This window comes from Phlebotomus papatasi, chromosome 2, assembly GCF_024763615.1.
Source record: "Phlebotomus papatasi isolate M1 chromosome 2, Ppap_2.1, whole genome shotgun sequence".
Taxonomy (NCBI): domain Eukaryota; kingdom Metazoa; phylum Arthropoda; class Insecta; order Diptera; family Psychodidae; genus Phlebotomus; species Phlebotomus papatasi.
In genome coordinates, this window is record NC_077223.1 from 101,356,325 (window position 1) to 101,370,547 (window position 14,223).

A 14,223-nucleotide genomic window follows, 5' to 3' on the forward strand; every position below is an offset into this window, starting at 1 on the left:
AGTGGTTCAGATCTGAGCACGACTTAAATATGATCAACAAGTTTTACCAAAGCTGCCATCGGTGGTTCCCTCCAAAGACCATCTGCAGACTTGGAGTGGTTCGTTCTGCTCCAGCAAACGCACGAGTAGGAGAAGCCCCATGATTCACGCTGAAAAGTTTTTCTCCCCAAAAAAAGACTTTTCCTCAATTGCAATTGCGGAAGATCATCTCACTTCAAAAAGATCATCTCGATTCCACCGAAGCATCCCATCGAGATCGATGTTAATCTCCAAAGCCTCTCAATTAACCCACTGAAGATCAATCCACACCAAAATAAAGCATTAATCCATCCCCTCATCTTCAATATTATTTTTCAAATTAACACAAAATAATAAAAATAAAATGGAAAATGATCATCAAATACAAAAATTCACAAAACTTCCAACACTTTCTCTCTCCCATTCTATTGATTTCTTAAGGTATTTTCTCACATGGAAATATCTACAAAAAATGATTAATTAAGCTCTTTTGCCTTTTGTTGGCTCGATTCTCTGACTAAAAATTTCAAATTAGACATGGAGATGAGCATTCAAGTATGGAAATTTGCAAAGATGTCGCTTGAAAGCACAACCTAATGACTGTTTGAAGGCATTCATCTCTAAGTGGGATTTATGAAAATATTTATAGGTCTTCCAGAGTGGGGTATTTCAACAAAGAAATGACCCCTCAATGAGTCAAAACAAAGTGCATACAATTTCATGTTAAATTCAAATGAAGCACGGACTTCATTTGAATTTCAACGTTAAGATTGAAGCACAATAATGAAAAATTTAATTACAAATTTTCAGGAAAATAATTGGTAATCTCAAGAAGTCGTGTTTATGATTTTTTTCAATATGTAACATTGGGAAATTGTTATTAAAAATTTTCTTTATTAAATTATTTAAAACTGTCACCACAAAGTGGGGATATTTCTTCTGAAAGTTGCACAGCCAAAATTCAAATTTGGTCAGTAAAGTCTCTAGCACATCTTTTAGATCGTTAACATTTCATGAAATCAAAATTAACATTTATTTATTTCTCAAATGTTTTGCGTATATCTATCTTCTTCTTTCGCACTCGAAATTCGATTGAACTAAACTTAATTTAGTGTAATATTCAAAAAAAGAAGAGTCCGAAAGAGTGGAATAGATTATATACAAAATGCTTGATAATGGCTCCGGCACACCTTTTAGGTCAGGAAAATTTCATGAAGTCGAAATTCGAGTGTCTTTCTTTCTCATATGTTTTGCAAATGTCTTTCTCATTCTTTCGCACTCTTCATCTTCTTCTAAACATCACAACAAATTCAATTTAGCTCAATCAAATTTAGAAATCGAAAGAATGAGATAGACATAAGTAAAACGTGTGGGAAAGAAAAGGACGTGAATTTTGATTTAAAGAAAATTTCCTGATCTAAAAGGTGTGCCAGAGCCATAAAAAGAGAAATTTTGTAAGCAAAAATACAGAAAAAACACAAATTTGTTTCAATTTGTTCAGATCAAAATTGATTTTTAATGGCCCCGGTACACCTTTTAGAAAAGAAAAATTTCATGAAGTCGAAATTCACATTGTCTTTTTTAAGTTTCGTATAGTCTGTCTTACTCTTTCACAGTCTTCTTCTTTTTTAGAACGTCTCACCAAATTAAATTTAGTTCAGTCCAATTTTAAGTCAGGTAGAGTAGTATAGGCTTATGCAAATCCTTTCAGAAAGAAAAGGATAAGAATTTTGATTTCATGAAATTGCATCAATCTAAAAGATGTGCCTGAGGCATAACGAACCAAAATCAATTTTTCTGACCAAATTTGATATTAATTTTTCAAAATTGATCACTTCTACAAATGTAAAATAATCCGGAAACAGTTAAAAAAAAGGAAATTAATTCAAAAATAGGAAAGCAAAAGCGCTAAGAAAACTGCAAATGTATTCTTGACATTTTTACCGATCAAAATTTATTTTTAACTAAAACCAATCTATTCTGACCAAATTTGATCTTAAATTTATGAAAATTGATTACTTCTACAAACGTAAATTGATTTGTATAATTTTACTAAATTACGATATGTATAATTTTACTAACCAAAATTGATATTATATTGCCAAATAAAATTTTTTACGAGGAAAATTCTATTTTTTATGACCAAAATTAATTTGTTACTGATCAATTTCAATTTTTCTATAGACTATTAAATTTTCAAATTTTTCCAATCAAATTGGATTTTTATGACTCCGAAATACCTTTTAGATCAGGAAAATTTCATGAAATCAAAATTCATATTTCTTATTTGATGTTCAAAAGGAAGAGTGCAAAAGAATTAAATAGACATAATCCATAGCGTATGACAAAGACAAGACAAGGATTTGAATTTCGACCTTGTGAAATTTTCCTGACCTGAAAGATGTGCCGAAATCATTATTAATCAAAATCCATTTTTTCTACTAACGTAAATTAATCGATTAACCAAAATTTACTTTATCCAACGGTATTTGTTTTCATCTTACTGACCAAAGTTGATCTTTTTTACTTATCCAAATTAATTTTTTAATAATAAAAAATAGATTTTCAATTGATCAAAATCAGATTGTTCCTCAACTAAATTTACTATTTTTCCTTGGATTGCCTTGGAATATAATTCGTGTTTGCTATTGACTTCAGTTGATTTTTTAAAGAACAAAATTGATTTTGTACCGACTAAATTTGGTCTTTCATGCCTCTTGCACACCTTTTAGATTGGTAGAATTCCATGAAATCAAAATTCGCATCCCTTTCTTTCTGAAAGGATTTGCATAAGTCTATCTCACTCATTCGGTCTCAAGATTGGACTGAATTAAATTGGATTTTCTGTGACGTTCAAAAAAAGAATAAAAATCTGAGAGGGTGGGATAGACTTATGTAAAGCTTCTAAGAAAGAAAGAGATGTGAATTTCGATTACATAAAATTTTCGTGATCTAAAAGATGTGCCAGAGTCATTACTGAACAAATTTTATTGTGTTAAGTTCAAGATTCATAAATTTTCTCCTAAGGTAAATTGCTTTTTCTCTGACCAAAATTCATTGATTAATTATGGTAATTGGTTTTTTTCATATTAGCCAAAAGTTAATTATTATTGATCAAAAATTTATTTTTTAATTGACCAAAATCAATTTTTGGTGTAATTAATTTTGCTATTTTGCTGATAAAATTTGATAATTTGTAGATCAAAATTCATTTTTTTCTAGTAACGTAACTTTATTTTTTGGTCCAAAATTAAGTTCTTTCAAAATTCGCATTTAATTGACCAAAAATGCTTTTTACCACGACCAAATTTGATTGCAGTTTTACTGAATATTTCAAAATTTTTATTTACTAAACTAATATTTTACAACAAATACCACCTCTTCAAACTTATCCTTATGTTGCAAATGAGCAATTTCTATCGATATAATTCGGTTCAATTGAAATTATGGTTCATTTTTCTATCGTTGACATACCGCGTTCATTTCATTTCGACTCTTAAGTCTAAATCTAAATTCAGAATTAAAATTTTTGAACAAGATTACGATCAAATTACTTTAATATAAGAAAAATTGCTAAAATTTGCAAATGTCGTATGGGAACACTAAAGCTGAATTTCCGTTTGACAGAACGTGATAAAAACATAACCTAAAAGGTGAAAAAAAAAACTAAAATGTGAATAGTTAATTAATTTAGGGAAAAAACTAATGTGCGGTTAAAAAATTAAATTTGAACAATAAAAAAATAAATGCGGTTTGCAAAAAAATTAAAATTAGTTAGCAAAAAATCTACATTAGTCAGTTAAGAAATATAATAATAAATTCGGTGCAATTTATTTTAGACAAAAATATTTATGTTAAAAAAAATTATAATAATATATAATATTTTTTATTAATAAAATAATATTTCATTGTTGAAATTGAAAAACAGATAGCCGATTAGATTAAACTAATTTTGGTATTTTATATAGATTGACGTAACTCTTTTTTGAATGCCAGAATATTCTACTATCAGAGCAGGTTCCACCAAAAATATTATTTTACACCACGCCTCTGTCAGAAATTAAATCCAAATACAGTTTTTTCTTCATTTTCAATGTGTTTAATAGAACGTTAGGTTAGTCCAAATCAATATTTTCAATTCAATCTCTTGTATAATATATAAAGCTCCGCCCATTACAACATAAGCCACGCCCCAATGTTATTTATTCGAATTAGGAATCATCGTACGTACAAATAAGATGAAAGTAATGCAAAAATTATGTTCATACTCAGGCATTCTTTGTAAGTCTTACTGTGTTATCACACTTGCGCATTAAAATTTTAATATGATTCACATTAATTGTCGCTGGTGAGAGTCCAAATATGTTATTTGTGTCTTTGAGTCACTTAATATTTAGGGTTTTTCTATTTATTGATAAAGAAGTGGACTTGGCCTGTAAAAATAAGTTTAAATTTACCTAAAGCACAAATATTTTTCACATTAAATAATCAAAGAGAAAATCGCATTAATTTTTCGCATTAATGCTATAAATCAATTTATATCAAATTTTGCGGGCCAAGTCTACCTTTTTTATCAACAAATAGATCAAATTTTGAATATAAAATGATTCAAACACACAAATTACACATTTGGACTCTCACCAGCGACAATTAATGTAAATCACATTAAAATTTTAATGTGCAAGTGTGATAACGCCGTTATATAGGGTGTAGTCTAAAATGCTCATTGGGTGGAGCTTAATCAAGAAGTTCAATACTACCTCTCCGCAAATATTTCTCACTTCTCTAAAGAGAACTTGTTCGATTTATTATCAATTTCCAAATATGCAAAATATTTTTAATTTTAACATGTAAAAGAATTGTGCCAACCACTTAAGGAAGTTCACAACTTAGTCGTTAAGGGGTTAATGTATACTTTGAGTTAGCCGCAAAAAAATTCAAACATATTCAATTCGCAACATCACCCGAAAAAGATCTCGAGAGAACCTCTTGTTGGCCGTCTTCTCATGTGCTTTTTTTTGTGCATTTGCCCGCGATCTCATGTTTCAAAAAATTCAAAAGAGTTTAATGACTTTGGACAGGTTGGCATACGCAAGTAAAATAGACGCAGTTTCTTCAAATCGCATTCTTCCGCGATTCAAGAAACGCAATCTCAGTAATTGAAGAGGAGGACAGCCCGGAAAAGCGCAACTCTCACTAATCTACTTAATCATTTCTCAGGAATAAAACAAATATCTCTAATTTTCTTTTGACAAAAATCCCAACGACAAAAAGCATTCTTCCAGCAAATAGCAAGGAAGCAAACTCAAAAAAAAGAAATCCTCCGTTGGAGGTAAATCCGCCAAAGTCTTAACTGTTACCTGTCTACTTTTTGCCGTCTGCTTCGATCTCTTTTTGGCGTCCATCAATGGTGACCACGGTGAACCAGGGAGATGAATCTTGGCCAACAAAAACATCTGCAGAACATTCTGCTTCGGCCTGAGAACATCATGAGATGGGGACTTTTTGTGGATCTTTTTCTCTCACACAAATTAATATGTTGCTGAAGCTTTTTTGCGCGCGCTCCGTTTCATTAAAATTGGTTAACCGGTTCTTCATTCTCTCACTGGGATGGAAAAGAACAGTCTTGGGAAAAGACAGAAGGAAAATTGTTCTAGATGCAAGATGAATAATAATCTAATCAATTCGGTTAATTTTAGAACATTTTCCTGATTAAATAAGGCAAAAACTTTGCACAGAAAGAAAAAGAAACAAACAAAATTGTATTTTAAAGAAGATAAAATATCAATAAAGTTAATTTCATAATTTAGACATATACATAGAGTCTTATGAAAAATTCAAATAAGGCCAAAGGTCTTGCAATATTAACCACTATATCATGCATTTTTATCTGTTTAATTGATATTCTTTATCAATTTTACCAATTGAAAATTATCTCGCCTGAAGTGTACAGTTAACTTGCAAATAACTTTTTGACAAAAGATAAACTAAATGAAAAATAATACTCGATTTAAAAAATAAAGAAGTGTTTCATGTAACTTTTAGAGAACGGAAATTAAGAAGTTTTCCCCTTAACCGCAACAACCTTCTTAGATTTTAATATCGTAAATTAAACCTGCTTTGGTAAAACTTTAGATCTTTCATAATAAAAATTCAATATTATATGACCTCGGCACACCTTTTTGATCGGAAAAATTTCATGAAATCAAAATTCGTGTCCCTTTCTTTCTCATAAGATTTGCACATGTCTATCTCATGCTTTCGCACTTCAAATTCGATTAAGCTTAATTCAATTTATTGTGATGACTAAAGGAATAAGAATAAGAAGAGTGCAAAAGAATGAAAGAGACATATGCAAAGCGCGTGAGAAAGAAAGGGATTCGAATATCGTCTTCATGAAATTTTTCTGATCTAAAAGGTGTGCTGGAACCATTATGCCGCTGTTAAACCTTTTAGATCAAGAAAATTTCATAAAATAAAAATTCACATTCCTTTTTTCTCAAACATTTCGAATATATCTATCCTAGTCTTTCACGCCTCAAATTAGATTGAACTAAATTAAATTTGGTTTGTTGGTCATAAGAAGAAGAAGGGTACAAAATTGGGAGAGACTTAAGCAAAACGTTTGAGAATGAAAGGGATGTAATTTTTATAAAATTTTGTCAATAAAAAGTGAAATTTGGTCAGTTAAATCTTCGGATCGATCAATAGAAATATTCGAGTTGAGCAGTAAAAAAATACAAAATGATCAGCAAAAACTTAAAAGTGGTCAGTAAAAAGAAATATGATCAGTAAAAAAATAAAAATAAGCAGTAGAAATATCCGAGTTGATCAGAAAAAAATTAAAAATAAGCAGTCAAAATTAAAAAGTGATCAGCAAAAATTCAAAAATGAGCACTAGAAAATAAAAACTGGTCAATAAAAAAATAAGTGTGCAGTAAAAAATAAAATGTGGTCAGCAACAAATAAAAAGTGGTCAGCAAAAAAATTAGAAGTGGTTAGTAATGAAGGAATCGCACCTCAGTAAGTTGATTTAGGCTTATCACTGGCTCTTTTACTGACGACTTTTATTTTCTAGTGCTCATTTTGATTCTTTTTTGCTGATCAATTTTTATTTTTTACTGACCAGTTTAATTTATTACTGACCAGAATGAATATTTTTTCTGTCTATTTGTAATAATTGCTGCTCATTTTTCATTTTTGGTTGACCGTTTCTTATTTTTTTACTGGTCATTAATTATTAATTAATTATTTAACTGACTTAACTATTTTACTACAAACTTAATTATTTTACTGACCACTTCATTTTTACTGAACAGTTTTTATTTCTTACTGATAATTTTTCATTTTATACTTTTAATTAACTCTTTTTAATTTTTCACTGATCAACTAGAATATTTCTATTGCTCATTTTTAATTTTTTGCTGCATTTTTTTATCTTTTACTGCTCATTTGTAACTTTTTACTGATCAATTTGAATATTTTCACTGCTCATTTTTAATATTTTACTGCTCGTTTTTAATTTTTTACTGTTTTTTTTTATTTTTTTACTGGTCATCTTTTACGTCTCACTGATCATGTTTTACTTTTCATTGACGACTTTTCATTTTTGCTGACCGCTTTTAATAAAACTGCTCTTTTTTAAATTTTTCACTGCCTTTTTTAACTTTTTACAGCCCTTTTTTAATTTTTTACTGACGATTTTTTAAATTTTTACCAATCATTTCGATTTTTTGCTGACAAAATTTGACTCTTTACTGCTCGTTTATTCAATCTCATTTAAAAGCTGTGCCAGCGCCATAAGTAAATAAATTTAGATTCATAAATTTAAATGTTAAAAAGTAACCAAAAAAAAGTCACAAATAGAAAATTAAGAATTTTAGAACTATTCTGGCATTTTAAAAATATTTAAAAACTATTTCTAATTAATTTTGAATCATTAGCAAAGTAAATAGGAATACTTTATCAACTATTTCGATTTTTTCACTGAACGAAAATGTGTATTTATTATTCTGAATTATCGGTTATTAGGTTTCTCCATTATCGACAGCCCTTTGTGTTGGTTCCTGCCTCGACTGTTTTCCCCTGTACTCTTCGTGTCTTAAAAGCATCAAATATTCGTGCCTGAAACCAATATAAAGAAATGTCAAAAGTGCCGAAGCAGTTGAGTGTTAAAAAAAACCAAAAAAAAAACATGTTTATTTTTCATTAGAATAGCACCATAACGCTTTTTCGATTCATTAATTTTAAGCTCAATTAAATTTAAAGTAGATTTTTGTTCTTATCTTATTAATTTACGTTTAAGTTTAATTTAAGTTTAAGTGGTACTGAGCCATATCATAATGTATTTTAGCTTCTCAATCTGTTCACCCAAATTATATCACGATAAGGCTCAATTTTGTTTAAGAACAGGTTAAAAATCCCAATTTTAAAGGTGCCCCACTTGCCTGTACTATTGTATTGACGCCTATTGTGTCTGATTAGCAAAAGAAGCGCTACAATCTCCACATAGATAGATAATTTAAATTTGAAAATTTTCGGTTACAAGATTTCCGTTCATATCCTTGTGATCGATTAATTTTAGTAATCCTCTAATTTAAAGAACATTTTGAATTGATATATAGTCTATTTACGGGCAAATGCTGTAAAATTGAATAAAATACCACTTCATAGAACAGGATAGCCTTGTGTGGTCAGCACCAGAGGCGCTATGATCATTGAATTATTTCGAAAAGAAACCTTGAAATATGACATTTTCATATATAACGTCACTTTCCAGATGAATTTTGTCAATGTTTTCTTAAACAATTTCTCTTTTCTTTGACAAATGCTAGAGACATTCTGCAAAACCGTTTGAAAAATTACCTCATAATTCAAACTTTTTCCCTAAAAGATACATTTTACCATTTTATTAAGTCTTTTGGCCAATTTATTTGAAACCCAGACAAAAACTAATAAGTAGCCATCAATAAAATTCACAGCAAATTACTTTTAAATTCAATGTGGTATTAATTTGAGCAAGTGAGTGTTTAAGAGCTGTACTAAGTGACTTAATTTCCCATTAATGGCCCAAACAATTTTCTTTATTGCTGTTTGAAAGTGGCGTTGGAAGAAAACAAATAAAATGTTAATCCGTACCTTGTAAAACAGTCAAAGGTGTGAAAAAAAATTAAATGAGCGCCAGCATAACGATGAAACATGAAATTTATGTGGATCACGTGCGGAATATTGCAGGAAATCTTACAGCTAGAATTCTCAGCTCTGGAGTCAGAACTTGGGGGTCTGGGTGAGCGCGCGAGATTCACGTTCTGCAGATGAGAGAGCGACAGACAGAATCCCTCAACACAGAGCCACCAGTTCCAGAAGATGCCGTGGACTTGATGGGTTCATCACATGGGATTCGCGCTTAGTTTCAAGTAGATTTCTGTGTCGTCCAAGTCGATCTGCAGCCAGATAAAACTCTCCCAGCTTCTTGTCTTTCTCATCATGCCACTTAAGGAGTTCCTCATCATTGTGATTCTTGTGCAATTTGTCAGCATCACTCAGCAACTTGGTTTGTCACTGTGCCATCGACTTTGTTCATTTCCACTCTTAATTTAACATTGTGATGTGTTTCCGTGCAGGAAAAGCGGAAGTGGAGAATCGTGTGAAACCCTCGAGACTCAGTCAACTCATTCTTCTAGAGTCACCACCGAGATTTTATGTAACTATCATCGATTAAGTATAGTTAATGTGAACGTAGTTTAGTGCAAATTAAGGGGGAGATATTTCCAAAAAATCGAAAAAATATTCAATAGATAATGTGTAAATTTTATTCTTCAAAGTGTCGTCCTTTAAATATTTAACACTTTTAATTTTTTGTGTGAATCTGACTGAATATTTTTTGGCTTTTATTTACACGGAATTGAATGAAAATCCACACAATTTGTCAAAATAACACCCATCGTGTGCAGAAAAGTGATTGTAATCTACACTGAAATGCGTTAATCAATATCGTACGTAATTTAATGGGTACTTTCGCATCAATTACCTTTTATCGGTTCGCAACTGCTTTTAACCGTTCCATAACACTCAGAGATCGTCCAAAATAGATCACAAATGATAAAATTGTAAATATTAGACAAAAATTAGTTAACCAGTTCGTTACTAATTGGTGTCGAAAATTCCAAGACCTTTCCAATAAGCTCAAGCATTATCCCTTCCGGTTGCGAATTACGCTCTCAAGAGCATTTTAAACCTTTGTCTTTGAAAAACCGTTATTAGAAATTATTCAACGGTATTATCGTATATGGACGAAATGTCAGCCTGAGTAATTTCTCATATAAATCAAATCCAGAGGTGGAATGATAACTTTTCGACACTATCGAATCGATAGTATCGATAAATCTATATCTCTCAGATTAAGTGAATATCGACTTTTGACGGATTGTTGGGCCATTCATTGCGACATTCTTAAAAGAATGAGACATAAAATAGATAAACATCTATTTTAGTCACAGGAAGTGCAGTTATCGTTTAAATTTTTCAGAATCGACATTCGATAATATCGAAAATATGTTATCATGTCACCCCAGATTTTAAATTTACCAATGTTACGGATCAAACATCATCAGGTTAAACGAAAATCAAGATAATTTAGGTTATGTTACTAGAAATTTTTTTCAACTTAGGCGCACCTATGTGGCATTTTGTGACACATTTCATTTGCGTCATTAGCCATCAAATTCAGTCAAGTAGTTTTGATGGATCTATGTTCTAAATGTCTTACAGCTCAGTTAGAACTAACCATTTTTAAACAACTGTAATGCTGCAAAACAGTACAACTTTAACAGAGCAGAATCTTCTGTTTTATTTTTCTTTTTTTCATTGAGATTTTATTAAAATGTTTCAGACAAAAGGTGACTCATATTAAAGAACTCTTGTCAATTGTCCGAGAAACGCTTTGCAAAATCCGAGAAACACAAGAATTGCATCTCGAAACTCGAGAAACCCGACACCCTTATCAGTACAAATGGAAAAGAGTTACCCCTTGGTTTCAGAAGGCTTTCGGCCTGATGGAATGTAACATGAGCTGGACAGAAACACTTAATCTTTTTTATTTCCACAATTTTATACTTTTCGATGATGGAAGTCATACGAAACTACGTACAGACGGAAATTTTTACACTGCACTTGGACTTGGATCACAACTTCTGCCGTAATGGTTTAGTGTTTCTGTCCAGCTCATGTTATAGAGCCTGAGAAAGAGCTTTCCTATTGATTGCCCTGGAGGTTGGTCACCAACGCTAAGACGACTATGGCCACTGAACACAACACTGTCACAGTTGATAAAAAAAATATTTATCCATCTACAGAACCAGAGATACGGCATGAATCTTGAACCCTCGCAACTTTTTAGGAACTTTATAGCCTAGACTACAACATTCTCAAATTTAATTAGAATTAGTTCACATGATGTGAATTTTCAGAAACATTTTTTAGACTTTTCACGCTGTCGCAGAACCTACCACCTGTGGTGAATTTTTTAACTGTCATCTGAAAGTTCTCATCGGGCGCACAAATAAAAAAGGGTAGGGGAAAAGAAAATAAGACTGTCCTAGATAATGTTGACTTATAGGGGGGGGGGGGGTCGACGAAAACCGCAAGTCGACATCTCTTACCGTTTAGCCTCTAGCTGTGTCACAAGTTGAAAAAAAGGGATTATATAAGTGATCTATCTTTGAGTTCGGGCAGTAAAAAAATAAGTCAATATGTTAATTAAAACCGGAGATATGGGCCTATCAATTTTTTAACTTTGAGCTCGAGTTAGGAGTCTTCGAGACACTTAAGCACATGGTTCATTACTCATGGGAAAATAATTAATAATAATATAGAGTGCAGCTATATCATACTAAAATTTCAGCCCGATCCAGGCCATAGGCGCGATGCTACTTCACTTAGACCAGAGACGTGCAAGAACCGTTGAAACCGAATAAACGTCAAATAAAACATGTACGTCAATGGTCAAAACGCTACTATAACAAACTTATTTTGACGTTAATTCGGTTTCAATGGTTTTTGCACACCTCTGACTTAGACTATTAAAAAACTCGTTTTAACAATAGCGACCCTAGCGGTGGTTTTACGAACTTTTGATCTTAAAAGGAGATGTGGCATTTCACGAAAACTTTCCAAAAAACTCTCAATTATATTCTGATGATTATAAAAAGCAGAACTAGAGCCAATTGACACTTTCTGGCTCGGGTCATGGGAGTTAATCAAAAGCTCTAAGGCCTATTTTACGAAACAAAATACAATACTAAAATCTTAAGCAGTTATCGACATAAAATAATCAGTTTTTTTTTAATAGATGATTTTCTAAGATATCTCCCCCTTAATTTAAGTATGATAAATCGTTCCCTCCTCTGCAGGATCTCTCGTCAGACTGCGTGGCGAGTGCCAATCTTCATGTGTCCAGCACAAAGTGCCGCTGTTCCGAGTACATTTGCCTGATCAATTACAAGTTCAACAAATTGAGGTGAGTGATGATGGCATGCAAATGAATCTCAAGATGGAAAAATTACAACTGAAAAACTAATTTTTCCCGCCAGATCTCTCCAAACCTGCCATGAATCTTGCTGCAAGAGACAGCGGAAGGTGCTGAAAAGTGGCGTTGTGGAAAAAAATCAATCAACTTGAATATTTTGTAATTACCGAATATCATTTCCCGCTTTTTTCCTCCATTTACAAGAATCGCACAATAATCATCAGTATTACATAAAAAAAATGATGATCACTGTTTCATCTGTGTTTTTTCATGCCATTTGGCCAGGAAGACGCTGATGTTTCTTTTTTTTACCTTCTGCACCTTTGTTGATGGCTGGTTTTTCTGCTCACAACAGTGACAATTGTGTCGGACAAAGAGGCTTTTCTTCGCATATTTTATGCAACTTGATGACTTTGACCTGTTCAATGGGATTCGTCACTCGTATTGATTAATTGCAAGACAGATGGCTTTGTTCCTTCTCTTCCCATTGCGGATGACTCGTGACTTATCCATTGAGATTCATTCAGCATAGCTTTTTGCGACTAGAGAGAGATTGATGAGGAGGTGAAGCTAATACCTTATGGAGCAGAAAGAGATTCACATCATGTGCCCAATTCCAAGGTGAAAAGGGAACAATCGTGAAATGTCTTTCAGGCTATTCTATTTTGATGGGAAAAGAACAAATTTGCCTTTTACGTGATCTCTGGGCAAGTCTCTGGGTTAGGTTGATGATCTTTAGATAAATTACACAATTTTATACTAATGATATTAACTGGATTTTAATTATAATGAAGATATTTGGAAAATTGTACCCACGCAGCACATGTCAGTCACGACAGTGACCGTCATATAACCAGAAACTACCCAGCGAACACCAAATGCTAATCGTTTTCAATTTAGCTGAAAGTAGGGGAAAGTGCCCATGCTTGATACCATTGGAAGTTTCGTAATGAGTAAATTTTCTATGTTTCACAATATATATGTGACACATCACAACCATATTTTAAAAACTATGGAAAAGTGGCAAGTTTTCCGGCAAATATATTCCGAAGTCACGTTTATTGAGAAATATAGGAAAAATTAAGTCATTACGAAGCTTCCAATGGTATCAAGCATGGGTATTTTCCCCTACATTTATTTTCAGCTGTACTGTGCTAACCTAAAAACAACATTCGCGAGGCAGTACCATTTCTATACAATGAGAAAAAAGAGGGTGCGATTAATATTTTTTCCTCAGAAATTTAACACTTTTTATGTGTAAAAATATATCAACATTTTTTAATGTTAATTTTACACCTTTCAAGGGGTAAAAATAACACGAAAAAGGGTAACTTTAACTCCTAAACTCCTAAAAAGCATAATATTTACACCGATTTCGGATCAATACTGCAGGGTAAAATTAACATTTCCGGAATGTTATTTTAACTTTTTCGGATTTCTCTCAATGTATGATTTGCTCTTTTGTTAGAGAACTTCTAACCGGTCAGCATATTTTTGCTGATTTTTTTTTGGTAACGATTGCTGAATCCTCCTCACCTGTTGGGACGTCTTCTTCTTCTCCGCCGGCTGGCTTGGGATTTTGCCACATTCCTGTAGAAAATTGGGTATAGGTAGTATTTCTTACACTCCGCTGCCGCTGGCCCGACTAGAGGCTCTCAGGGACCCTCTGGTTTTTCCTG

At 32.1% G+C, this 14,223-nt stretch overlaps 1 protein-coding gene across 1 annotated transcript; it reads left to right on the plus strand.

Moving 5' to 3' along the window:
• Positions 1-9,338: 9,338 nt before the first annotated feature.
• On the plus strand, positions 9,339-12,784 carry LOC129800441 (uncharacterized). Its single transcript, XM_055844807.1, has 4 exons — positions 9,339-9,571; positions 9,642-9,721; positions 12,429-12,535; positions 12,609-12,784. Exons 1-4 carry the CDS (start codon positions 9,505-9,507, stop codon positions 12,694-12,696), a joined length of 342 nt encoding a protein of 113 aa, XP_055700782.1. The 5' UTR covers positions 9,339-9,504; the 3' UTR covers positions 12,697-12,784.
• The last annotated feature ends 1,439 nt before the right edge of the window (positions 12,785-14,223 follow it).

Coding starts and splice junctions, on each gene's coding strand:
- LOC129800441 (XM_055844807.1), top strand. CDS start 9,505: ATGCCACTTAAGGAGTTCCTCATCATTGTGATTCTTGTGCAATTTGTC. Junction 9,722..12,428: donor AGTCACCACCGAGATTTTAT/GTAACTATCATC, acceptor CCTCCTCTGCAG/GATCTCTCGTCAGACTGCGT. Junction 12,536..12,608: donor TACAAGTTCAACAAATTGAG/GTGAGTGATGAT, acceptor TTTTCCCGCCAG/ATCTCTCCAAACCTGCCATG.